General features: G+C 47.4%; 1 protein-coding gene across 1 annotated transcript in view; it reads left to right on the forward strand.

The window, feature by feature from the left end:
• Positions 1-368: 368 nt before the first annotated feature.
• Positions 369-27,828, forward strand: part of LOC133527446 (CD109 antigen) — a 64,787-nt gene continuing 37,327 nt past the window's right edge. Inside the window, exons 1-11 of the mRNA XM_061864463.1 lie at positions 369-559; positions 1,132-1,544; positions 3,419-3,599; positions 4,153-4,324; positions 5,052-5,164; positions 13,573-13,713; positions 14,504-14,732; positions 15,638-15,813; positions 16,759-16,929; positions 17,854-18,078; positions 19,184-19,361. Of these exons, the coding sequence (XP_061720447.1) occupies positions 1,153-1,544; positions 3,419-3,599; positions 4,153-4,324; positions 5,052-5,164; positions 13,573-13,713; positions 14,504-14,732; positions 15,638-15,813; positions 16,759-16,929; positions 17,854-18,078; positions 19,184-19,361 (1,978 nt within the window). The 5' untranslated portion in view covers positions 369-559; positions 1,132-1,152. The remainder of the gene's footprint in view (positions 560-1,131; positions 1,545-3,418; positions 3,600-4,152; positions 4,325-5,051; positions 5,165-13,572; positions 13,714-14,503; positions 14,733-15,637; positions 15,814-16,758; positions 16,930-17,853; positions 18,079-19,183; positions 19,362-27,828) is intronic.

The raw sequence follows: 27,828 nt of genomic DNA on the forward strand, positions 1-27,828 counted from the left end.
ACTCCAAACCGCCACGTTATTTATTCTCACGCTTAGACCATCCCATTTAATTTAAACTTATCAAAAATCCAAGAGTCTTGTAGTAGTCAAAGAGCATATAATCACTAGTAGTAATTTGTTTTTCCCGCGTCATCTTTAGTGCTACGTGCTTCCACAGAAAATATATCAAGACACTTCTTCCATACCATAGACACGCCATTCGTAAAGCTGAGAATACACGAGTTCATATTGGAGCGTTTTTTAAAACACTAGGGTTGTACTTTTTTCGGTGAATACCGGTTAACGGCTAAACTGCCGGGCGTGGTGCGGCTGCGCGAGCTGTGTGCTTGTGCTTTGCTTTTGCTATCCCGTCAACAAGTGAAGTGAGTAATAGGCGGTGTTAACGTAACTTATTTAGTTCAATCAATTAAAGTATTTTCAATGAAATTTGTACGCTAAATAAGTTTAAAACTTACATTTAAAGAGTTTTTTCATATTTAAGTAAAATAACAACACAAATGTGCCGGAGTTCCGTGTGTTAAAAGATAAAACCAGGCGTTTCCATGGGCGTTAACTTCAGGTTAAGTCGTTGTTAACTTATTATTTAATTATAATTACGGTTAAGATAGTATTAAACCCTTTCAGGCTTGTTATTTGTTGTAACAGTAGGTTAATTACTTTATAAGCCGGTGATAAACACTGAACTATGCGATAAACTTTGTGTTTACGTTGTCTAACGAATGTTATTTGAAACTTGAATCAAGTTTGTTTTTCCTGTTACTTTGTTTATATTTAACACATGTGGCTTCTTGAGAAATATATTAAGCTCTTAACCTAACCAATATGGATGTTAATCGAACTTAATAATTAGTACTTGTATCCTTAAATAGCATAATTTTATGCATAAAAGTAGTCGTGAATGAAATAGTCCTATTCAGGCATGAAATTCTTTTATCTGAATGTTGATGAAGTGTTTAAGTAGTCAAATCTTATCATTGAAGTGAACATCATTATATTACAATTGTTAATTTCATTTTGAAAATGATTTTGTTTACACATAAAAAATACATATTTTGTTTTGACACCTAAAATTAATTTGATTCAAATTTGGATTCTTATTAGATACTCATTATTTAACTATTATTGTTGCAGGCAGCTAACAAAATCGGAATTATGAATTTCATATCAATATACATATCATTACTGATATCACAATGCTATGCCCAAGATTACAATCCTACATATGACCCGAGCCAGCCGAGCCCAACCAATGACTACTTTAACACAAATCCAAATGACCCAAGATTTGATGACAAGCGATATGAAAATCCTTATGACCCTCGGAACCCAACAAATCAGTACAATAACCCATATGACACCAGAAATCGGTACCCAGACCAGAGGTACAATCAGTTTGATAATAGAAATGATCTAAATTATAATCAGAATAGAAATGATCCGAATTTTCCACAAGATGTAACTCCAAGAGCATCATGGGACATACAGAGGTCTTACAGTAGTCCTGGTGCTAATGTGGAAATGGAAGGACTTGTGGTGAGAGAAGCGTAAGTAGTATTTCTATATTATTGTCTGTGATTTCACACTTTGTGGAGAAAATTTAGCTTTCCCTAATTTCATACTTGGAAGTCACCTATCTGTATCTGAACTTATGTGAGTGTGTATGTATTTCATATATTTGTAACTCAGATATGTTTCAGCAGAGCTGTATAGGTTAAAAATCAAACACATATATTGACAATATTTCCTATATACTGTCAAGACATCTTATTTATGAAAAAAATGTGTTATACCCCACGAAAGAATAGACCTATAAAACATTTCTTTTGTGTTCTCTGAAAAATCTGTTAAAGATATTTTAATTTTATAATACTTATTATTTTAGTCACAGAATGGAAATTTAATTTAGTGTTGTTATTTTTTAAACATTTTTGTTCATAATTTAATAATAAAGTACTTACTAAAGACCTTAAAGCATTGTCTACCAGTCAGCTTTAGTCCAAGTGTATCGTAAGACGAGTCTCCACTTTCCGCGCGATTTATTTAACTGCGCGAAATCACTTTTTCATACAAATATAGTCCTCATTTTCCTAACTGGATATTAACATTAGGTATTGAAAATATTTTGACTAAATTAGTTGTATATCCATCACAGCTATGCCCTTACATTTTATTTTTTTCGAATTTTTAATTATTGCATTTCAAAATTTGTATGTAATCTGTTTTTCGCTCCAAATTTTTACAATGATCAAAAAAATCGAAAGAAGTCAAACGTTGGGGCATAGCAATAGTTAATATACATCAAATTATGTAAAAATATTTTCCATAATGTCATTATCCAGGGAGGAAAATGGGGACTACTTTTGTATGGAGAAACGGCTCCTCTTTCCTCTTAAATCTGCAAATAATCAGTATACCCATTAGACCCCTAATTTTACTAGTCCAACATAAGCCACCTGCAGCTTCACATCACGTGTCTCGCATTACGTGCCCGTTTTTATTATCAAGCACCTACTGTTTTAATAATTCTACATTAAGTATTATACAATAACAAATTAAATTAATTAATTTACGAACATTATGAGTAACAAACAACCCCATAAAAAAAGTCCTCAAACAGTGGGTGGTGATAGGAAAGACTGATTCACACCCTTCCCTTTAAGTGTTATTAAGGATATTTGATGCATCCCTACTGATAACATAGAGGACCCTTCATACATAGAAAATATTTACAGATAGAGAGGCGTATATTACAATGCTCTTATAAACGTCAAATTAAGCTAGAATCAGACCAAGCTAAGTAGGCAGTGATTTTCATAGCCCAGACGGTGTTATTCCTGAGCTCAAATTAAGTACATTTCTTTCTTCTCATTAACTCCATTTTGGAGATAATCAATGATTGATTTTTATCTGATAAGATCTCTACGAGCGTGTACACTTACCTTAGGGCCCGTTTACCTATTAATTAGTGTTTAGTACGTGAGTTTATACATTTGCTACTAAACATAAGCATCTTGGTTGATTGATGTTCTAAATGACATTGATATGTCACAATTTTCAATTGTTTGGTTGATAAATATAATACCCGTGTTACAATAACGCTATATGCAACAACTAAATCCTTTTATTAATAAAAAAAAAAAAAAAAAAAAAAATTAACTATGCCATTTAGTATCTTTAAACGTACCCATACCGCAAAGTTAACGGAATTCAATAAAAACATGGTGTATATAATGAAGAATCGCATATAAGATAATTACACCATAGAATCGATTTATTGTCGCAGTTATCAGTGCTCAAGTGCACAAAACGAATACTCTAGTCAGTACAGTAAAGTGCTGATTCATCCCACAGATATACAAATAATGCTATGGCGTTTGAACTCTCATCTCCCAATACTATCAACACCCTTCCCTTCCAGCACCTACTTCATAGTCGCCTCCCGCATGGTCCGGCCGGGACAGATCTACAAGATCTCTGCCAACATTCTGCGCGCGCGCATGCAAATGACCGTGCGCGCGTCTATCTCGCGCGACGGCGTCGAGATGACTGACGTTAGCATGAGGGTGAAGGAGGGAGTGCCGGAGATACTTAATTTGAGGGTAAGTTCCTTTATTTTGTCATAAATAATCTGCTCGTTGGTGCCCCAAAGTATTATGCCATACGCCTTGAGCGCACGCAACTACTCTCTCCTGTCAAAGTGATTAAACACACAAATAAATTCTCTTCCTGGGATTCGAAAACCTCATTAACCCAATCATCATACTAAAGGGCTTGAAACGAAGAGTTTTTAAAATCGATACACACGATACAAACGGTTTAAATTGCTTTATTTTATTAACAACAATCCAGGTCACTGAAGACTGATATCATGACCATATATGTAATTATCAGTATGCAAGACAATAAATAATGTTAATGTTACTCTGCACGTGATTTGCATGTGAAGCGATTGTCATTGGCAGTCGTCAATGTATGTCAATGGCGCATAATTAATTTAGAAAATAAGGAAAATAACAGATCGATTGGATTCACTTGTTACATTACGAGTACATCTATGTTACATTATGCTAAATTCGAAATTCTTTTTTGGCGGCGGCTAGGTTTATGTGACTTAATATGATTAGGAATGGTAAATCGTCATATCTTCTGCAGGTCCCACCGACAGCGGTTCCTGGCGACTACAAGCTCCGCATCGAAGGCCTATACCTTGACAATCCGTTCGGCGGGCGCGCCTTCGTCAACGAGACGGCTCTGACGTTCTCTCGCCGCTTCATGACCATCTTCATACAGCTAGACAAGCCCGTCTACATGCAGGGACAGACTGGTAAGATAACTTTTCAGGTCCCAGCAGCAGTTCCTGGCGACTATAAGCTTTGCATCGAACGAGACCGCCCTAACGTTCTAACAAAATCAGAGGATATCCTTCTCTCCCAATCCATAAGGAGTTTACCAACCTGCCTATGGCGCGACTTAAGTAAAGTTCCTTCAACTACGTACGGAACTTAAATAAACTAGTCAACCTTACTATATCCCCAAACTAAAATAAGATGCACTCATTATGCACCGCGTGTTTCGAGTCTATTGAGTTCATTCACTTATCTATTTTTAGATGTTTTGTAACATACAGATTTTAATTGTAATCATATGTTTAGTTAAAGATACTCGGTTGAAATATATTTTTATTATGCACAATGCATATGCATAAGCTTGGACAGAATGGAGTTGAAGGGCTGAGTGATTAAAATCGTCTTTAATTGTATCGTAATAAGAGTACCATAGTTTCATTCGGTACCATAAAGTTTGCCTCCGATAAACCTTAGCTTATTATTGGGCCCTTCTTTTTCTAGCACGCGACATTAAGTCAAGTAGTACCGAGTTGTCCATAGAACTCCTATCGGCGTGCGTATTTTGCCTTTTGATTCGAATTTATATGACTCCCCGCCATTGATCTGAACTTGATAGACAAAGAGTCTTTGTTCAATTAAATCATCTGAAACCCTGTTATGAAATGTCTGTTACCATATCATTATATATACATTATCGTTTGACAGTGCGTTTCCGCGCGATCCCGATCTCGACGGAGCTGAAAGCATTCGGGCGCGCCATTGATGTTTTCATCCTGGACCCCAATGGCCGCATCATGAAACGGTGGCTTTCGAGACAGGTGAGTACTTTACATCTCATACTTTTTGACGACCTGACTGGCCTAGTGGGTAGTGACCCTGCCTATGAACCTGATGGTCCCGGGTTCACGTGTTCCTGGGCATGGATATTTGTTCATTAGTCATGGGTGTTTTCGATGTATTTATTTATAAATATTTATATATTATATCGTTGTCTAACTACCCACAACGCAAGCCTTATTGAGCTTACTGTGACATAGTCAATTTGTGGAACAATGTGATATATAATATTTATTGATTATTGTAGTATGCGTGAAATGGAATGGCTCTCTGCGGTGTGTCGTGTCTGTGTATTGTTGAGTTCCAATAAAATAAATCTACAAAATTAAGTAGTTTTAATCCAAGATATAATATTGGCGACGAGGACATTCGGACAGCACGGCGAAGCAAATAAATTAACCACAAGAACAAAAGCGATCAGAAGTAAGAAATTATTTACTTAAATATATGTGATGGTAATGGCGGCTGCAAACTCACTGTGAGGTTATCTACAAAATACAAGGTACCTTAATAAGTCGTTATTACTCACATTCAGGGACCGGCCAAACGTGAAATGAAACGTAATGACAGATGTCAAGGCGGGTGATAAAGAAAATAAATTGATAGAAGACGCGGATGTCTTAATATCGTTGGTAAAACAAGGAAAAAGAAGTTATATTTACCGGTGTGGAAAAGACATTTTAATAAAAATAGTAAATGAAGAAGGTTTACAGTGCCCGCAAAATCCAACTGTCGACGCGTTACGGAAGTTGTTAAGTGATTACTACCAAAATAAAGGGCAAAGCCAACCAAAAATTTTAAAACACAATATCATGACAAACTACGAAATAAAACCATTTAACGGAGACAACTGGGAGGTCTTCGAGCAACAGTTAGAATCTTTAATACTCTTAAATGATGTACCAGAAGATAAACAAGTGGCATTGCTTATTACTAAACTAACCCCAAATGTATTTGAAACATTACAAATTCTGTGTAAGACAAAAAAACCAATAACATTAACTTACAAGGAGTTATGCGACAAACTACGAGATAAATATACACTAACTAAGACACCATTGTTAGACAGAGCCGAGTTTAGACGACGCAACCAACTACCTACTGAGACAATAGAAGAGTATGTGTTAAATCTCCGAAAATTATCTCGCAAATGCCATTTCAAAGACGAAGAAGACCAGATTAAAGAAAAACTTGTTGATGGAGTGTTCTCTAAACTAATTAAATTTGAACTGATGAAACAAAGTGCACAGGCAAAATTAGAAGATCTTATAAACCTAGCAAAAACAGTGGAGTCTGCATATAAGCAAGCTAATGGCGAAGAAGAAACAAGTAATATTTCATATGTCAAACCGAATTCCAGAACACCAAGACAGAGGTATGCACCCCCAAAGAAGAATAATACTAATAACATGAAAAGTAAGTGTTTCTGCTGCGGGAAAGATAACTACATTAAAAATGATTGTACACTGAAGACAAAGTTTTGCTCGGAATGTGGCCAACAAGGTCATATATTTAAAATGTGCCCAAAGAAGTATCGACACACAAATGTTTTGGATGTAGCAAAGGAAGAAAACAAAGAAGATCAAGGATTAGAAGAAGAAAAAAATTGTATGAAGAGTATGAAACTTATACATTTGACAGAGTAAGTAGAATTCCACCACATTTAATAGAGCTGACAATAGGACAGGGACAGAAAGTGCAGTTTGAAGTGGATACTGGTGCTGAAGTTTCAGTGATGCCCCTTAGTTACCACAAAAAATATTTAAAAGAGTATACTATGGAAAGATCGAAAGCTATATTTAGAAATTTTGACCAATCAGAGTCCCAGCCACTGGGCATTATTCGTAATATACCAGTTCAGTATAAGAATGTATACAAAGAATTAAATATATATGTGTCACATGACTCAACACCTTGTTTAATGGGTCGTGATTGGCTAAGTCAATTAAATATGTGGCCTCCAATTTTTAAGAGTGTAGCTTATTGTAATCCTAATACATTGGTTAAAAATGTTTCAGATGCCAAACAATTAATTGATCAAGAGTTCGCAGCAGTATTCAGCCCGGGGTGGGGTGCATTCAAAGGTGAAGCAATTTCATTAAAATTAAAAAAAGATGCTGTACCAAAGTTTCTGCCTGTTCGTCGTGTTCCCTATGCACTTCGAGATAAGGTAAAACATGAAATTGATAGATTACAACAGAATGGTCGCATAGTGTCCGTCGAACAGAGTCAATGGGGTACACCTGTAGTACCCATTATAAAACCGGACGGCTCTGTAAGACTTTGTGGGGATTATAAAGTCACTTTAAATCCAAATTTGGAAATAGACCATTACCCCCTTCCACACGTGGAGGACATTTTTGAAACCTTAAAAGAGGGAGAATACTACTGCGAGCTGGATCTTCGGGAAGCTTACTTACAAGCTGCTTTGACTGAGGAGAGCCAATTATTAACCACTATTGTAACAGAATTTGGGACATATAAATACAAATACTTACCCTATGGAGTTAATACTGGCCCTGGGTCATTTCAAAGACTAATGTGTAAAAAACTAATAGGTATACCAAACACAATTGTGTTTATTGATAACATCTACGTGGCAGGGAAAAGTTTGCAAGAAACTTATGAAACCCTTGTCAAAGTGCTTAATAGACTACAAGAATGCAATTTCAAATTAAAGCCCGAAAAATGTAAGCTTTTCACAAGCCACATAGATGTGTTTGGTTTTCGCATAAATAAAGAGGGAATGAGCCTAATAAAATCAAATATTGAGCCATTGTTAAATGTTCCAGCACCAACCAATCTAACAATGTTAAAATCATTTTTAGGTAAAGTTAATTATTACTCTAGGTTCCTTAAAGACATGGCTAAGATTCTTAGTCCATTATATGAATGTACCAAAATAAATAAATTCAACTGGACAGCGGATTGTCAAAAGTCTTTTGACACAATAAAAAATAAATTAGCCTCTGCAAACAATTTAAGACATTTCAACCCAGATCTCCCGATAATAGTAACTTGTGATGCTTCAAATTATGGACTAGCTGCCGTCTTATCGAACCGGGACCAAAATGGTACAGTTAGGCCCATAGCATATGCGAGCAAGAAATTAAACACAACTGAACAAAAATATGCTGCCATAGACAGGGAGGCCATGGGAATAGTGTTTGCGGTCACCAAGTTTTACAACTATATTTATGGCCGACAATTTGAATTGGAGACAGACAGTTCGGCTCTAGTCAGGATTTTTGGACCAACTAAAGGTATACCAAAAATGGCTGCAAAGCGGCTACAACACTATGCTATATTTCTCTCAGCGTTCAACTATAAAATTAAACATATAAAAACTAACAATAATCCAGCAGATTATTTGTCCAGAAATCCTGACAATAAAGAATGTCCCAGTCAACATGTCCATCCAATTTTTTATGTAGATAATTTGATGCATGTACTATATGCCAACAGTTCTGACATAGGCTATTTAAATTTTAAAATAATACAAGAAAATACAAAAAAGGATCAACTTTTGAGTAAAATAATTGAATATTGTAGAACAGGCTGGCCCAATAAAAATTTAATTAAATCAGAGCTTTTACCATTTTATAATAGGAAAACTGAAATAAGTGTGGATCAGGGCTGTTTACTTTGGGGACATAGAGTAATAATTCCAGAAACAAATCAAAAAGCAGTGTTAAAAAGTTTGCATAAAACACATTTTGGTATTATACGTATGAAAGAAGTAGCACGGTCTTACTTTTGGTGGCCAAATTTAAATTCAGAAATAGAAAATATAGGAAAGTCATGTCTCATCTGTTTATCAAATCTTAAAAATCCCATAAAGTCCCCACAATCATGGCCAACGCCACCTACGGCATGGTATCGACTTCATGCGGACTTTTTGGGGCCATATTATAATAAGATGTATTTAGTAATTATAGACAGCTATAGTAAATGGCCAGAGGCTTTTGAAATGTCAAACATGACAGCTGCTAAAACAATTGATGTACTAGATAAGTTATTTAGCCGATTTGGATATCCGGACCAACTAGTTACAGATAATCAGACTACGTTCACAAGTACGGAATTTAACAACTATTGTAAAGAGAATAGCATTAAACAAATATTTGCGCCACCGTACCACCCAGCGACCAACGGAGCTGCGGAGAGATTTGTACAAACTTTTAAATCAGCTGTTACCAAAATAAGAGAAAGTGGATGCAGCATTAATGCTGCAATCAATTTATTTTTGTTTGACTATAGGACCACACCTCAACGGACTACAGGTGAAACGCCGGCCCGTTTGTTGCTGGGGAGGGAATTAAGGAATAGATTTAGCTGCCTGAAACCTCCACCTATAATTGAAAGTTTATCTGAAAGGGAGGGGAGAGAGGCATGTAAAAGAAAAGTTAAATTTGTAACAGGACAAAAAGTGATGGTTAGAGACTATAGAAAGGGCCATAAACCTTGGATAGTAGGGAAAATAGTATCAGAATCTGTTCCAGATTTAACTTATATAATTGAGGTACAAGGTATGATGTGGAAACGTCATATTGATCAAATGGTGTATTGTAATGAGGATGTCGAAAGTAATTAGACTTAAGTTATATGTCGTAGGCCAAGTTGAACTTGTATTTATTTATAAATGATGCCAAGATATATGTACTTGTTTTGAACAACTTAGTAACCAATCTAGGGTGATTCAAAGCATACTATCTAATAACTATTGTTGTAGTTCTTTTAGGGCTACAGTAGGATTAATTAATAATCCTTTGCCATGTATGTAGACCTAAGTAAAACTAGATTAGTTTTAGGATTAGTCCGGGAGAGTGTAGTATGCGTGAAATGGAATGGCTCTCTGCGGTGTGTCGTGTCTGTGTATTGTTGAGTTCCAATAAAATAAATCTACAAAATTAAGTAGTTTTAATCCAAGATATAATAATTATATTACTTATAATTAATTCCTGAAAAAAAAATTAGTACAATCTGGGGTCCGTTTCAAGATAGCGTGCACCTTGCAGCTTGAAAGTATCTTTTCATTTCTCATGCTCTGAAAGAGGGTCATTGTTGTTCTAAAAAGTGTGCAGAAAGAGATACGTTTCTGCACTAGAGTATTTCACTTTTTAATTGCCTTTTTTACAAGCCTTGGAGACCCTCTACATTTCTAAGGATAATTTAATATCTTTTTTATATTTTATCTCTGACACTTAGAGACTTATACATCTCTGAAGAATTTTAGTATTTGTTGGTTTTATCTTTTTATCATAGTTTTTTTTTGTAATTTGACATTTAGAGACAGTATACATCTCTAATGAAGTATTTATTATTTCATCGATTCCAAATTGCTGTGGCCTATTTGCTGAATAAATGTTTGATATTTGAATTAGCGATAAGCAATTGAAATTTGGTTTTAAATGGATTTGTAATACCATTTCCATTCTGATATTGAACTCTCCATTCCATAAATAAAGTACCCTCAAATGCTGTAAAAACGTATACTTATTCATGTTTTAAAAAACACGTATTTTACTTTCCTCGTATTCGAAATGAAAAGTAGAGTGTTTAACTCTGGTGAAAGGCATCATTTCAGCCTCGGACCTCGGCAGAAATGAGTGCCTTTAATCCCTTGGTTAACAATTTACTATTCAAATGAAGCACAATCTTGTCGGGTCAGAGGTGTAGGGTTAGAGCCGGCGTAGCTTTATTTGACGTTAATAGGCGCATTGTAATATGCCTACGTGAATAATAAACTATCTTTCTCACATCTACTCTTCTTCTTTGCCTTGTCCCGTTATCTGGGGTCGGCCCTCCTCGTTCGAAGGCGCCAGGTTTTTCTGTCCTGGGTTGTCTGGGTGTTGATCTGCGCCCACTCCATGTCTTTGGTAACGGTTGTCCACCACGTGGCGACCTCCCTTTGCCGTTCTTTTTCTCTGGAGTGGCCAAGGCCTTTTTGACCGCATACTTTTCGTCGCGTCTCATTATATGCCCGAACATCTCAAACGATCTTTCTCACATCTACTGAGTTTTAGTTAAGACCTGCTGCAAGTTAAAGCTAAAATTATCAAACAACGACACAGACGTTGGACGTTAAAGAAATGACAGTATAGGTAGATGTCTTTTTTTACCATCACCAACAAGAGTCAGTTGTCATTATTGTATTGTATCGTTACCTAAGGTGTAAAAAATATAATTGAAATATCATAAAAAAATATAATTGAAACATTAATCGCTTTCACTGGGTAAGCCTGCAAAAAAACAACGAGTCAACTTTTTTAGAATCCGAAGCACTTTCCCTGAGGCCCTTGAATTAAGTAAGAATATGTTTTTGTTCACAAAAAAATTATAGAGACCTCTTTTGCAACGACTTAAGAACATTATTAGTTTTATTAAGTTACTACATATTTCTATTACCTATTGTTGAATAATGCCTTCAGTCATAACTACGGAAGGTGGAGGTAAGGAAATAAATCTCCATGTACCAAAAAGTGTCATCAAAAACCTTAGGGCTCCTCTACACGATGGCCCAGCGCAGGCCAGTCTAAGGGACGCAGCTATGCGGTGAAATGAGATAGCAATATCACTTGCTCCCTCTAACGCATAAATGCGTCCCTAGGACTGGCCTACGCTGGTCCATCGTGTAGAAGAGCCATTAAATAGGTGGCGCTACAATACCTAGAATACTTGAATAAAAAAATCAAATCATAGACAGCGCACTTCACTCCGTCAATAGCGCCTAGGTTCTTAGCTACTCTAGCGCTACTCTGGAGAGATTTGGAACTATTATTTATAGCTGACAGCTGGACACTTTTGCAACAGTTCTACCATAAGAGATGTCACTCCTCTTAATTTCACACTCCATAGTCATAACTGTAGTCGTTCACAATATTTGAAAATATATACATTTTTACTTTGCATGGATGGCATAAGTAAGTAAGTAAATATTCTTTATTGCACCAACAATTATACATTTTACATACATGTAAAACTACAAATGAATATGAGTACTGATATTGTCATTATAAAATATACGGGAAATTTTATTAGCTTTCCGAAAATATAAGTTTTATTGGTGTATGAATATATAACCAAATAATGATGAATTTTGTTCAGCATAGCTCACGCAAGTCACGCACCGTCACATAAATGGTGGCCGACCGTCGTCGACATTTCGTTATTCCTTGTGTTCTATTTTACGGATCAATTCGTGTGAGGTGTCGTTTGAAAGAACATTAAACGCACTATTATTGTTTGTTAACAACCGTAGTCATAACCGTTGTCGTTAGTTAGCAGCAGAAGTAGCTAAAAGAGTGAAGTATTCAAAATGATCTGAATAGAACTTTATTGTTAAGAATGTAAGAGCGTGTGTACATCATTTTGAACTTCCCGCTTAGCTACTTCTGTTGAGTAATCTGTCGATACCCCCCGTCAGGGGGGTATGAGGGGCCGCTACCGCGTCACGGCTGCGGCGGCTGTCGCGGGTACTTCTGCTGATGGCTGTATTTATGAGTACTGTTTGTTCATAATAGATCGAATTCATGTGTAAATACTGCAAAGTAACACACCTTCTCAATTTCAAACCATTTTGCACCTCTTTTGTGTAACCAAAGCAAAATATCACATTTACTGCCCCATTGTCCTTTGTTTGTTATGAGTTGTAACAGTGGATCAGATGTCCACCTGCTTATGATTAACGGCGTGACTAGAGGTGTGTTCAGATATATGTGGTCACCTTGGCAGCACTGATATATCTGATAATGTTTATACATTTATTAACACGTAACCCTTTTCCAGGCGTAGTGCGATTTATCGACCACATACGTGTCATTTTAATTTCAATCTTAGTATTCCGATTTAAGGTTCAAATTAGATTGGTCTTTCGGGAAATGTGACTAATTTTCAAATTAATAGGCGGGTCCACACAGAGCGAGCATACGCGTGAGGCAATTTCTTACTTGTTGTGTACAATGTTTACTTCAGTACTAATTCTAGCTATGCCAGGGACACACGGAAGAAAATATACTTGATATTTTTTACTATGCGTTTCGAAATAAACTGTCATCTTGTACTCCGGAGTTATTAATTAATACCACTATTGCGTTACGGCGCTGCATTATTTGTTTGATATATTGAGGAAAGAGATACCTAATCGAAACTCAAACCACGAAGTCCGGTCATTTTGACCTTAGTCTGATAATATCCTTTATCTCTGTAAACCCTTCGCAGTATACGCAAAATCTTCGTAAAGCATGTTTAATGTCAACTATAGTTCGTGTCTTCCACGTTAACGCTCAGATTTGTCATTCTAACTTTAATTACATAACATTACGATTCAAGGCACGCGTCTTCGTGAATGACACGTTTTATTGTTACTAACGTTTTTTTTTGTCCATAGAGTAACTTCGGTACAGTGAGCCTGCACTACCAGCTTTCTGACCAACCGTTATTCGGCGAGTGGACCATCCGAGTGGAGGCGCTGGGCCAGATGGAGGAAGCTCAGTTCTTGGTGGAAGAGTACTATCAGACCAGATTTGAGGTAAGAAAACATCGTCGATTTAAAAAAATTTATAGAGGAAACGTTTGAAATTTACCACCTCAATCGAAACTCGAACTTGCAGTTCTGGGACGCCAGTTTTCCGATCTATTATTTGAGCTACCTGATCTTAATTTGTTAGTCAGGCCTTTAGCCGGGTGCGTCTATTTTTTTTATTCGTCGGAATACTATCAGTCGTGGAAAGTTAGATAAAGAGTAGAGTAGATATGTCGTCTCATCATCTCTCTTATTATCAGACATAGAAGTTTTTGTGGCAAAATAAAGTGATTGACAAAATCAAATATCGACATGTCCGTTATCGATGTTACCTTAGCGTTATAGATATTTTTAACATTGTATAAAAAGATAGCTACCGCGAAATCCCCATTAGTAGTTTTCTTATTTTTTGACACTGTATTCTGCGGTTTACTTTTTTTTTAATACTTAATATCTGTAATAAAGAAATTATGGTCGAAATTGTAATTGATTTGCATTCTTGAAATTTCTCGGTAAATTACAGCAAGTATAATTTACATTTTTTAATTATTAATCTATGACTGACTTATCGATGTTATTATTTGTCGATGTTTCATTTTCTCAAGCACTCGTTTTTGCCACAAAAACTTCTATGTCTGCTTATTATAAATAGAAGAAATACTTTGCTAGAGAAGGAGATCCACTGTCTCTCTAAACTTATACCTATTGGACAATTTACTGCTAGTCTTAGCAGTGGTTTCAATAGGAGAAATATTATATGAATCTGTGATCACTATACCAAGTCTTGTATCCCCAGGTGAACGTGACAATGCCTGCGTTCTTCTTCAACACAGAGCAATACATCCACGGACGTATCATGGCCAATTACACCTCAGGAGCCCCCGTGAGAGGCAACCTCACTCTTAAAGCGACTGTCAGACCGATCCCGCAGTACCGCCCGCGGTACTATAGGGAGGGCCAGTTCAATAATAGAGGACAGTTCGGCGTACCGCCTGTGGGGTACAACAATAATCAGTATTCCAGAGGTGAGTATAATCTAGACGAAATTATGGTAGTGTATGTAATTCTAGATTATGGAGCCCTGCTGTCACCTTTGTGCAGGAGCACCTGGATGCCAGCCTGGACTCTTCGACTCAGTCCAAAGGCGCGCTGTACGAATCGTCAATGATCCCAAACTCACAAGCGGCATTGAGCCTTTAAGTCTACGGAGAGACTTTGCCTCCTTGTGTGTTCTACCGCTTGTACGATGGGCTGTGCTCTGAAGAGTGTTCATCCTCACACCCTAGAATCTAAATGGTCGCGCACTGTGCGGTTTAAGAGGAATTTCCTCCCGCGGACGCTCCGGCTGTGGAATGAGCTCCCTGCCGAGGTTTTCCCGACGGTATACAGTATGGGGTTCTTCAAAAAAGTAGTGTACAGGTTTTAAAATGGTCGGGAACGCACATGTAACACCTTTAGAGTTGCAGGCGTCCATAGGCTACCGTGACTGCTTACCATCAGGCGGGCCGTATGCTTGTTTGCCACCGAGGTGGTATAAAAAAAAAATCCCAACCTGTATTTACTACCATTAAATTTAAATGTTAGGAATGTTGCTAGTCGTTCAGTACCCCTAGTGTAAATAAATTCGATTTCGAAACGTGACGTACGCGTTTGCGTTTAGTCTCATTTTGTATGTGATTTAGAAAGAGCGCGCCAAGCGGGACGTTTTTGGAAACTCAAAATCCTATACAAAATGAGACTAAAAGCAAACGCGTTCGTTACGTTATGATGTCGATTAAATTTACACTAGGGGTACAGATATGTATCAGTAAAAAAAAAGTTTCTGTTTCCATCTACAAAAAAACGTAACCTATTCCTTAACTCAATACAGTTGAAAAATACGAAATAATATCAATTTATTCTAAGACTAACGCTATATTTCTATCGACAGTCCGTCCCAACTTCAACCCATACCTATACAACGAGAGCTACCAGCAATACGAGTACGGGTTCCCAGACGAATACGCCAGGCCAGACCATCGACATTTGCCAGGGCAACCCAACCAAATAGACCAGCCTGATTGGTGGTACGACCCGCAGAAGGTCTACACAAGGATGTTCAATTTTGTAAGTATACTGAGTACTCTTGGCTGTTTCGGTGCGACCAGCGAAGCAAAAAAAAAATGCGGCCTCAATGCATGCTGCTCAGAACCCTTACCCCCTTATTCATAAACGTCTACTAAAGTTGACAAGCCGCTAATAATCGTTTGTCCCTTTCCATCATACCAAGACGTCGGAAAGGGACAAACGATTATTAGCGGCTTAGTAGACGTTTATGAATAAGGGGGTTAGACGCTGGATGCAACGCTGCATATCCCACTGAACATATGGTGGCTCGCCATGCAGTTGTCCCGTAAAACCGGAAATCAGATCTGGTCACCCTAGGCTGGGCTATTAAAATCGCTGCCAACTTATCTTGGTCAGAGTCTACCTTAGAATTTAATATTCGTTCGATACATCGCACAAAATAGGGAGCGTGCATGAACTATAGGAGGCAGCACCGGAGCCGTCAGATTTTTGGCGCGAGGCGTAAATGTGATGTTTTTTTGTTCCGATGTAGCCCACAAGATGGCAGAACCTACTATGCACAAGAAAACACTTGACGTGTAAATGTGCCTGTTTATGGTTCCGATTCAGACCACAAGATGGCAGACCCTCCAACGCGCACGGTCCCTATAACCCACTTGAAGTAATGAAATGTTCTCAGTGAAAGTATTTGTGACGTTTTCAGGAAGACGAACCACACTGTCCCCATTTAGCTCGAAAACGGAGAAAATGAGCGATTTACGACTATATTAGCTATCTAAAAATGTTCATGGCTAAACTGAAAATTGTTACAGTTTAAGATATTATCTTATCAAGACTTAAAGTCTGCAGCGATTTTGATAGCCCAGACTGTGCAAGTGCTATTTGATGTATGAATTTATGACGTACAAACACTTGCACAGTTTGTGCTGTCAAGATCGTTGCAGAGTTATCTTGGTCTTAACTATATGCCCTTTTTTGTTACAGGATGAAAAATACCCGTTCTGGATGGAGAAACCGCATTTGTACGACAACCAGTACGGGTCCGATTATGCCAACCAGTACAACTCGTACAACACACAGAACAACGCCAACACGCAGTACAACAACTACTACAACAATCCATCGTACTACGACAAATTACCGTACTTGAGATATGTAAGTATTCAAACATATAATCTGTCAATAGCAGTGTAAACCAAAGTGAAGTAGGGCAACACTCAAAAAGCAGTATTGCGTGGTAATGCGCTAAGAGAAGCAGCAATGTACATCGCACCAAAAACATGTAAATATCATAAAATATGAGAAATATGATCGATATGATGATGACGACTGGTCTAGCCTTACTTACTTTTACTGCCAGCCTTTCTCTGCAGACCTAGTAGGTATTGACCCCCCCCCCCCCCCCCCTATGAATTCGATGGTCCTGGGTTCGAATCCCGGTAATGGCATTTATTTGTATGATGAGCACAGATATTTGTTCCCGAGTCATGGATGTTTTCTGTGTATTTATGTTTGTATATTATATATGTATATATCGTTGTCAGAGTACCCACAACACAAGCCTTCTTGGATAAATAGATACTAGTTTTGCAATTAAAAAAAATGCTACTTTGAAAACGTCAGACAGTTGCCAAAGCACAGTAAAGTGCCTTGTTATTACCCATGAATATAGTATTTAGTATGGATCGGCATGAGGGGTGGAGGGAACTGACAGAACGGGATAGTCTTATTGTATCTTTCAGTAGGAGTAGCAAAGAAAGCGCTATTATTGTTTGTCCTTGTCATAGTCTCACTTTTCCTTTCTGTCTACTTCTAAAAAGTCCAAAGTGACGTAGACGTTTTTTGTTGCCCACTGTTTTTATGGTGGCCAACAAATAACCCGACCAAATTACATAGGTTTTTGGTATGTTGTCAGGAATATTAAAACGTGTTTTTAATTTTGTCGCATTGCGTATGTTCTGTCCCTCACGGACGCATGCGGTATCCCATCTATACGACCGTACCATCTATGTCATTACCGTATTTTGTTTAAAATTACTGCTGAGTTATTCGAATATATTGTATCGAATTCTTCCTCAGTTCAACGGCACATTCGACTTCAAATACCCAATGTCAGAGCTAGCCCAGCTAGTGCCCACGCTAGACGGCGTGGAAGTCATCATCACAGCGTCCGTGGGAGACCCGTTCCTGGACGACGTCATCGAAGGCTACAGCATCGCGAGGATCTTCAACTCTTCCCTGGCTGTGACGTTCCTTGGTGGGACGCCGCAGGTGTTCAAGCCGCACATGCCTTTTGATGTCTACGTAAGTATCTTCCAGAGTTTTACATTAAGCATTAAACTTTTTAGGCACAAAGAAAGTTATGTATGCACGAAGGCTCTGGATGTAGTTATCATCATAGTGTCCGTCGGAGACGTTCCTGGACGACGTCATCGAAGGCTACAGCATCGCGAGGATCTTCAACTCTTCTCTGGCTGTGACGTTCTTTGGTGGGACGTCGCAAGTGTTCAAGCCACACATGTGCCTTTTGATGTCTACGTAGGCAGCCAGAATTTTTTGAAACGTCTTAGGGTTATCAGGCCCAAATATACTATGTATATATGAAGACCTTGGACAGGTGATCGTTACAGCATCTGTTGGAGACCCGCTCTTAAATGATGTGATAGAGGGCTATAGTATTGAGAGGATCTTCAATTCTTTGTTGGCTGTGACGATCCTTGGTGGGACACTGCAGGTGTGCAAAGTAAACTTTTAGGGTTTTCCATTAGATGTAAAGGTTGTCAGGACTATCGGGACTTTATTCATAAAACATATAAACCTCTATTAAATGTTGTCTCTTTCTGACAAACAGAAATGTCAAAATGATGGAACGGGACAAACCATCCATGGTTTGTTAGATTTGCCAAAAATTTATGAACTACACCATAAACACCGGGGTCTCTCCCAGAAGTCGTCGGCAACATCAAGGGTCTGCTAGGCTTCCTGGTAGAGTTGGGTTGGCAGGAGGAGTGCCGTCAACCCACCATCACGCAAAATAGGCGCGAATTGCGACGTCGAGTTGCGGAAACCCAGCCCGCGAATACGAATTCGAATACACCATAAACAGGATCTTCAGGACCCGTTGGACCTTCAGTGTATCGCTAGTACGGCGCGTGCGCGCCAGCACCAATGCCATCATAACTATGATTGCGAACAGGATTGACTGTCTGTACATTATGCACGTTGTGGGCTTCATAAGCCCAGCAATGGTGAATTATTGTGGTTTTAGTTAAGATATTTATTGTTACTAACATAGTTTTTAAGTTTTACTGTACATAACTAACATTTTACGAACCACGAGCTTGAAATAAACGTTAATTTAATTTAAACGCACATATTACGAGTGATCGAAAGTATAATTATGGAACAGATGGTCGTGTCGTACCACGACGGGTCTCCGCTGCCGCGCTGGCAGGCGGCCGGCGTGTCGCTCACCGTGCACGTGACGGTGGAGGGCCGCGGCGGCGGCGTGGAGCCGCAGCACCCCACGCTCGTGCCCGGCCACGACGCAGTGTGGCGGCTCAAGCTCGACCTCTATAAACTACTCAGTAAGTAGCTAACTGTACTGCCGCGCTGGCAGGCGGCCGGCGTGTCGCTCACCGTGCACGTGACGGTGGAGGGCCGCGGCGGCGGCGTGGAGCCGCAGCACCCCACGCTTCGTGCCCGGCCACGACGCAGTGTGGCGGCTCAAGCTCGACCTCTATAAACTACTCAGTAAGTAGCTAACTGTACTGCCGCGCTGGCAGGCGGCCGGCGTGTCGCTCACCGTGCACGTGACGGTGGAGGGCCGCGGCGGCGGCGTGGAGCCGCAGCACCCCACGCTCGTGCCCGGCCACGACGCAGTGTGGCGGCTCAAGCTCGACCTCTATAAACTACTCAGTAAGTAGCTAACTGTACTGCCGCGCTGGCAGGCGGCCGGCGTGTCGCTCACCGTGCACGTGACGGTGGAGGGCCGCGGCGGCGGCGTGGAGCCGCAGCACCCCACGCTCGTGCCCGGCCACGACGCAGTGTGGCGGCTCAAGCTCGACCTCTATAAACTACTCAGTAAGTAGCTAACTGTACTGCCGCGCTGGCAGGCGGCCGGCGTGTCGCTCACCGTGCACGTGACGGTGGAGGGCCGCGGCGGCGGCGTGGAGCCGCAGCACCCCACGCTCGTGCCCGGCCACGACGCAGTGTGGCGGCTCAAGCTCGACCTCTATAAACTACTCAGTAAGTAGCTAACTGTACTGCCGCGCTGGCAGGCGGCCGGCGTGTCGCTCACCGTGCACGTGACGGTGGAGGGCCGCGGCGGCGGCGTGGAGCCGCAGCACCCCACGCTCGTGCCCGGCCACGACGCAGTGTGGCGGCTCAAGCTCGACCTCTATAAACTACTCAGTAAGTAGCTAACTGTACTGCCGCGCTGGCAGGCGGCCGGCGTGTCGCTCACCGTGCACGTGACGGTGGAGGGCCGCGGCGGCGGCGTGGAGCCGCAGCACCCCACGCTCGTGCCCGGCCACGACGCAGTGTGGCGGCTCAAGCTCGACCTCTATAAACTACTCAGTAAGTAGCTAACTGTACTGCCGCGCTGGCAGGCGGCCGGCGTGTCGCTCACCGTGCACGTGACGGTGGAGGGCCGCGGCGGCGGCGTGGAGCCGCAGCACCCCACGCTCGTGCCCGGCCACGACGCAGTGTGGCGGCTCAAGCTCGACCTCTATAAACTACTCAGTAAGTAGCTAACTGTACTGCCGCGCTGGCAGGCGGCCGGCGTGTCGCTCACCGTGCACGTGACGGTGGAGGGCCGCGGCGGCGGCGTGGAGCCGCAGCACCCCACGCTCGTGCCCGGCCACGACGCAGTGTGGCGGCTCAAGCTCGACCTCTATAAACTACTCAGTAAGTAGCTAACTGTACTGCCGCGCTGGCAGGCGGCCGGCGTGTCGCTCACCGTGCACGTGACGGTGGAGGGCCGCGGCGGCGGCGTGGAGCCGCAGCACCCCACGCTCGTGCCCGGCCACGACGCAGTGTGGCGGCTCAAGCTCGACCTCTATAAACTACTCAGTAAGTAGCTAACTGTACTGCCGCGCTGGCAGGCGGCCGGCGTGTCGCTCACCGTGCACGTGACGGTGGAGGGCCGCGGCGGCGGCGTGGAGCCGCAGCACCCCACGCTCGTGCCCGGCCACGACGCAGTGTGGCGGCTCAAGCTCGACCTCTATAAACTACTCAGTAAGTAGCTAACTGTACTGCCGCGCTGGCAGGCGGCCGGCGTGTCGCTCACCGTGCACGTGACGGTGGAGGGCCGCGGCGGCGGCGTGGAGCCGCAGCACCCCACGCTCGTGCCCGGCCACGACGCAGTGTGGCGGCTCAAGCTCGACCTCTATAAACTACTCAGTAAGTAGCTAACTGTACTGCCGCGCTGGCAGGCGGCCGGCGTGTCGCTCACCGTGCACGTGACGGTGGAGGGCCGCGGCGGCGGCGTGGAGCCGCAGCACCCCACGCTCGTGCCCGGCCACGACGCAGTGTGGCGGCTCAAGCTCGACCTCTATAAAACTACTCAGTAAGTAGCTAACTGTACTGCCGCGCTGGCAGGCGGCCGGCGTGTCGCTCACCGTGCACGTGACGGTGGAGGGCCGCGGCGGCGGCGTGGAGCCGCAGCACCCCACGCTCGTGCCCGGCCACGACGCAGTGTGGCGGCTCAAGCTCGACCTCTATAAACTACTCAGTAAGTAGCTAACTGTACTGCCGCGCTGGCAGGCGGCCGGCGTGTCGCTCACCGTGCACGTGACGGTGGAGGGCCGCGGCGGCGGCGTGGAGCCGCAGCACCCCCACGCTCGTGCCCGGCCACGACGCAGTGTGGCGGCTCAAGCTCGACCTCTATAAACTACTCAGTAAGTAGCTAACTGTACTGCCGCGCTGGCAGGCGGCCGGCGTGTCGCTCACCGTGCACGTGACGGTGGAGGGCCGCGGCGGCGGCGTGGAGCCGCAGCACCCCACGCTCGTGCCCGGCCACGACGCAGTGTGGCGGCTCAAGCTCGACCTCTATAAACTACTCAGTAAGTAGCTAACTGTACTGCCGCGCTGGCAGGCGGCCGGCGTGTCGCTCACCGTGCACGTGACGGTGGAGGGCCGCGGCGGCGGCGTGGAGCCGCAGCACCCCACGCTCGTGCCCGGCCACGACGCAGTGTGGCGGCTCAAGCTCGACCTCTATAAACTACTCAGTAAGTAGCTAACTGTACTGCCGCGCTGGCAGGCGGCCGGCGTGTCGCTCACCGTGCACGTGACGGTGGAGGGCCGCGGCGGCGGCGTGGAGCCGCAGCACCCCACGCTCGTGCCCGGCCACGACGCAGTGTGGCGGCTCAAGCTCGACCTCTATAAACTACTCAGTAAGTAGCTAACTGTACTGCCGCGCTGGCAGGCGGCCGGCGTGTCGCTCACCGTGCACGTGACGGTGGAGGGCCGCGGCGGCGGCGTGGAGCCGCAGCACCCCACGCTCGTGCCCGGCCACGACGCAGTGTGGCGGCTCAAGCTCGACCTCTATAAACTACTCAGTAAGTAGCTAACTGTACTGCCGCGCTGGCAGGCGGCCGGCGTGTCGCTCACCGTGCACGTGACGGTGGAGGGCCGCGGCGGCGGCGTGGAGCCGCAGCACCCCACGCTCGTGCCCGGCCACGACGCAGTGTGGCGGCTCAAGCTCGACCTCTATAAACTACTCAGTAAGTAGCTAACTGTACTGCCGCGCTGGCAGGCGGCCGGCGTGTCGCTCACCGTGCACGTGACGGTGGAGGGCCGCGGCGGCGGCGTGGAGCCGCAGCACCCCACGCTCGTGCCCGGCCACGACGCAGTGTGGCGGCTCAAGCTCGACCTCTATAAACTACTCAGTAAGTAGCTAACTGTACTGCCGCGCTGGCAGGCGGCCGGCGTGTCGCTCACCGTGCACGTGACGGTGGAGGGCCGCGGCGGCGGCGTGGAGCCGCAGCACCCCACGCTCGTGCCCGGCCACGACGCAGTGTGGCGGCTCAAGCTCGACCTCTATAAACTACTCAGTAAGTAGCTAACTGTACTGCCGCGCTGGCAGGCGGCCGGCGTGTCGCTCACCGTGCACGTGACGGTGGAGGGCCGCGGCGGCGGCGTGGAGCCGCAGCACCCCACGCTCGTGCCCGGCCACGACGCAGTGTGGCGGCTCAAGCTCGACCTCTATAAACTACTCAGTAAGTAGCTAACTGTACTGCCGCGCTGGCAGGCGGCCGGCGTGTCGCTCACCGTGCACGTGACGGTGGAGGGCCGCGGCGGCGGCGTGGAGCCGCAGCACCCCACGCTCGTGCCCGGCCACGACGCAGTGTGGCGGCTCAAGCTCGACCTCTATAAACTACTCAGTAAGTAGCTAACTGTACTGCCGCGCTGGCAGGCGGCCGGCGTGTCGCTCACCGTGCACGTGACGGTGGAGGGCCGCGGCGGCGGCGTGGAGCCGCAGCACCCCACGCTCGTGCCCGGCCACGACGCAGTGTGGCGGCTCAAGCTCGACCTCTATAAACTACTCAGTAAGTAGCTAACTGTACTGCCGCGCTGGCAGGCGGCCGGCGTGTCGCTCACCGTGCACGTGACGGTGGAGGGCCGCGGCGGCGGCGTGGAGCCGCAGCACCCCACGCTCGTGCCCGGCCACGACGCAGTGTGGCGGCTCAAGCTCGACCTCTATAAACTACTCAGTAAGTAGCTAACTGTACTGCCGCGCTGGCAGGCGGCCGGCGTGTCGCTCACCGTGCACGTGACGGTGGAGGGCCGCGGCGGCGGCGTGGAGCCGCAGCACCCCACGCTCGTGCCCGGCCACGACGCAGTGTGGCGGCTCAAGCTCGACCTCTATAAACTACTCAGTAAGTAGCTAACTGTACTGCCGCGCTGGCAGGCGGCCGGCGTGTCGCTCACCGTGCACGTGACGGTGGAGGGCCGCGGCGGCGGCGTGGAGCCGCAGCACCCCACGCTCGTGCCCGGCCACGACGCAGTGTGGCGGCTCAAGCTCGACCTCTATAAACTACTCAGTAAGTAGCTAACTGTACTGCCGCGCTGGCAGGCGGCCGGCGTGTCGCTCACCGTGCACGTGACGGTGGAGGGCCGCGGCGGCGGCGTGGAGCCGCAGCACCCCACGCTCGTGCCCGGCCACGACGCAGTGTGGCGGCTCAAGCTCGACCTCTATAAACTACTCAGTAAGTAGCTAACTGTACTGCCGCGCTGGCAGGCGGCCGGCGTGTCGCTCACCGTGCACGTGACGGTGGAGGGCCGCGGCGGCGGCGTGGAGCCGCAGCACCCCACGCTCGTGCCCGGCCACGACGCATTGTGGCGGCTCAAGCTCGACCTCTATAAACTACTCAGTAAGTAGCTAACTGTACTGCCGCGCTGGCAGGCGGCCGGCGTGTCGCTCACCGTGCACGGGACGGTGGAGGGCCGCGGCGGCGGCGTGGAGCCGCAGCACCCCACGCTCGTGCCCGGCCACGACGCAGTGTGGCGGCTCAAGCTCGACCTCTATAAACTACTCAGTAAGTAGCTAACTGTACTGCCGCGCTGGCAGGCGGCCGGCGTGTCGCTCACCGTGCACGTGACGGTGGAGGGCCGCGGCGGCGGCGTGGAGCCGCAGCACCCCACGCTCGTGCCCGGCCACGACGCAGTGTGGCGGCTCAAGCTCGACCTCTATAAACTACTCAGTAAGTAGCTAACTGTACTGCCGCGCTGGCAGGCGGCCGGCGTGTCGCTCACCGTGCACGTGACGGTGGAGGGCCGCGGCGGCGGCGTGGAGCCGCAGCACCCCACGCTCGTGCCCGGCCACGACGCAGTGTGGCGGCTCAAGCTCGACCTCTATAAACTACTCAGTAAGTAGCTAACTGTACTGCCGCGCTGGCAGGCGGCCGGCGTGTCGCTCACCGTGCACGTGACGGTGGAGGGCCGCGGCGGCGGCGTGGAGCCGCAGCACCCCACGCTCGTGCCCGGCCACGACGCAGTGTGGCGGCTCAAGCTCGACCTCTATAAACTACTCAGTAAGTAGCTAACTGTACTGCCGCGCTGGCAGGCGGCCGGCGTGTCGCTCACCGTGCACGTGACGGTGGAGGGCCGCGGCGGCGGCGTGGAGCCGCAGCACCCCACGCTCGTGCCCGGCCACGACGCAGTGTGGCGGCTCAAGCTCGACCTCTATAAACTACTCAGTAAGTAGCTAACTGTACTGCCGCGCTGGCAGGCGGCCGGCGTGTCGCTCACCGTGCACGTGACGGTGGAGGGCCGCGGCGGCGGCGTGGAGCCGCAGCACCCCACGCTCGTGCCCGGCCACGACGCAGTGTGGCGGCTCAAGCTCGACCTCTATAAACTACTCAGTAAGTAGCTAACTGTACTGCCGCGCTGGCAGGCGGCCGGCGTGTCGCTCACCGTGCACGTGACGGTGGAGGGCCGCGGCGGCGGCGTGGAGCCGCAGCACCCCACGCTCGTGCCCGGCCACGACGCAGTGTGGCGGCTCAAGCTCGACCTCTATAAACTACTCAGTAAGTAGCTAACTGTACTGCCGCGCTGGCAGGCGGCCGGCGTGTCGCTCACCGTGCACGTGACGGTGGAGGGCCGCGGCGGCGGCGTGGAGCCGCAGCACCCAACGCTCGTGCCCGGCCACGACGCAGTGTGGCGGCTCAAGCTCGACCTCTATAAACTACTCAGTAAGTAGCTAACTGTACTGCCGCGCTGGCAGGCGGCCGGCGTGTCGCTCACCGTGCACGTGACGGTGGAGGGCCGCGGCGGCGGCGTGGAGCCGCAGCACCCCACGCTCGTGCCCGGCCACGACGCAGTGTGGCGGCTCAAGCTCGACCTCTATAAACTACTCAGTAAGTAGCTAACTGTACTGCCGCGCTGGCAGTCGGCCGGCGTGTCGCTCACCGTGCACGTGACGGTGGAGGGCCGCGGCGGCGGCGTGGAGCCGCAGCACCCCACACTCGTGCCCGGCCACGACGCAGTGTGGCGGCTCAAGCTCGACCTCTATAAACGACTCAGTAAGGAGCTAACTGTACTGCCGCGCTGGCAGGCGGCCGGCGTGTCGCTCACCGTGCACGTGACGCTGGAGGGCCGCGGCGGCGGCGCTGGAGCAGGGCGGCCGGCGTGTCGCTCACCGTGCACGTGACGGTGGCAGGCGGCCGGCGTGTCGCTCACCGTGCACGTCGGTGGAGGGCCGCGGCGGCGGCGTGGAGCCGCAGCACCCCACGCTCGTGCCCGGCCACGACGCAGTGTGGCGGCTCAAGCTCGACCTCTATAAACTACTCAGTAAGTAGCTAACTGTACTGCCGCGCTGGCAGGCGGCCGGCGTCTGTCGCTCACCGTGCACGTGACGGTGGAGGGCCGCGGCGGCGGCGTGGAGCCGCAGCACCCCACGCTCGTGCCCGGCCACGACGCAGTGTGGCGGCTCAAGCTCGACCTCTATAAACTACTCAGTAAGTAGCTAACTGTACTGCCGCGCTGGCAGGCGGCCGGCGTGTCGCTCACCGTGCACGTGACGGTGGAGGGCCGCGGCGGCGGCGTGGAGCCGCAGCACCCCACGCTCGTGCCCGGCCACGACGCAGTGTGGCGGCTCAAGCTCGACCTCTATAAACTACTCAGTAAGTAGCTAACTGTACTGCCGCGCTGGCAGGCGGCCGGCGTGTCGCTCACCGTGCACGTGACGGTGGAGGGCCGCGGCGGCGGCGTGGAGCCGCAGCACCCCACGCTCGTGCCCGGCCACGACGCAGTGTGGCGGCTCAAGCTCGACCTCTATAAACTACTCAGTAAGTAGCTAACTGTACTGCCGCGCTGGCAGGCGGCCGGCGTGTCGCTCACCGTGCACGTGACGGTGGAGGGCCGCGGCGGCGGCGTGGAGCCGCAGCACCCCACGCTCGTGCCCGGCCACGACGCAGTGTGGCGGCTCAAGCTCGACCTCTATAAACTACTCAGTAAGTAGCTAACTGTACTGCCGCGCTGGCAGGCGGCCGGCGTGTCGCTCACCGTGCACGTGACGGTGGAGGGCCGCGGCGGCGGCGTGGAGCCGCAGCACCCCACGCTCGTGCCCGGCCACGACGCAGTGTGGCGGCTCAAGCTCGACCTCTATAAACTACTCAGTAAGTAGCTAACTGTACTGCCGCGCGGGCAGGCGGCCGGCGTGTTCGCTCACCGTGCACGTGACGGTGGAGGGCCGCGGCGGCGGCGTGGAGCCGCAGCACCCCACGCTCGTGCACGGCCACGACGCAGTGTGGCGGCTCAAGCTCGACCTCTATAAACTACTCAGTAAGTAGCTAACTGTACTGCCGCGCTGGCAGGCGGCCGGCGTGTCGCTCACCGTGCACGTGACGGTGGAGGGCCGCGGCGGCGGCGTGGAGCCGCAGCACCCCACGCTCGTGCCCGGCCACGACGCAGTGTGGCGGCTCAAGCTCGACCTCTATAAACTACTCAGTAAGTAGCTAACTGTACTGCCGCGCTGGCAGGCGGCCGCCGTGTCGCTCACCGTGCACGTGACGGTGGAGGGCCGCGGCGGCGGCGTGGAGCCGCAGCACCCCACGCTCGTGCCCGGCCACGACGCAGTGTGGCGGCTCAAGCTCGACCTCTATAAACTACTCAGTAAGTAGCTAACTGTACTGCCGCGCTGGCAGGCGGCCGGCGTGTCGCTCACCGTGCACGTGACGGTGGAGGGCCGCGGCGGCGGCGTGGAGCCGCAGCACCCCACGCTCGTGCCCGGCCACGACGCAGTGTGGCGGCTCAAGCTCGACCTCTATAAACTACTCAGTAAGTAGCTAACTGTACTGCCGCGCTGGCAGGCGGCCGGCGTGTCGCTCACCGTGCACGTGACGGTGGAGGGCCGCGGCGGCGGCGTGGAGCCGCAGCACCCCACGCTCGTGCCCGGCCACGACGCAGTGTGGCGGCTCAAGCTCGACCTCTATAAACTACTCAGTAAGTAGCTAACTGTACTGCCGCGCTGGCAGGCGGCCGGCGTGTCGCTCACCGTGCACGTGACGGTGGAGGGCCGCGGCGGCGGCGTGGAGCCGCAGCACCCCACGC

This window comes from Cydia pomonella, chromosome 18 (assembly GCF_033807575.1).
Source record: "Cydia pomonella isolate Wapato2018A chromosome 18, ilCydPomo1, whole genome shotgun sequence".
In the NCBI taxonomy this organism is placed as follows: Eukaryota; Metazoa; Arthropoda; class Insecta; order Lepidoptera; family Tortricidae; genus Cydia; species Cydia pomonella.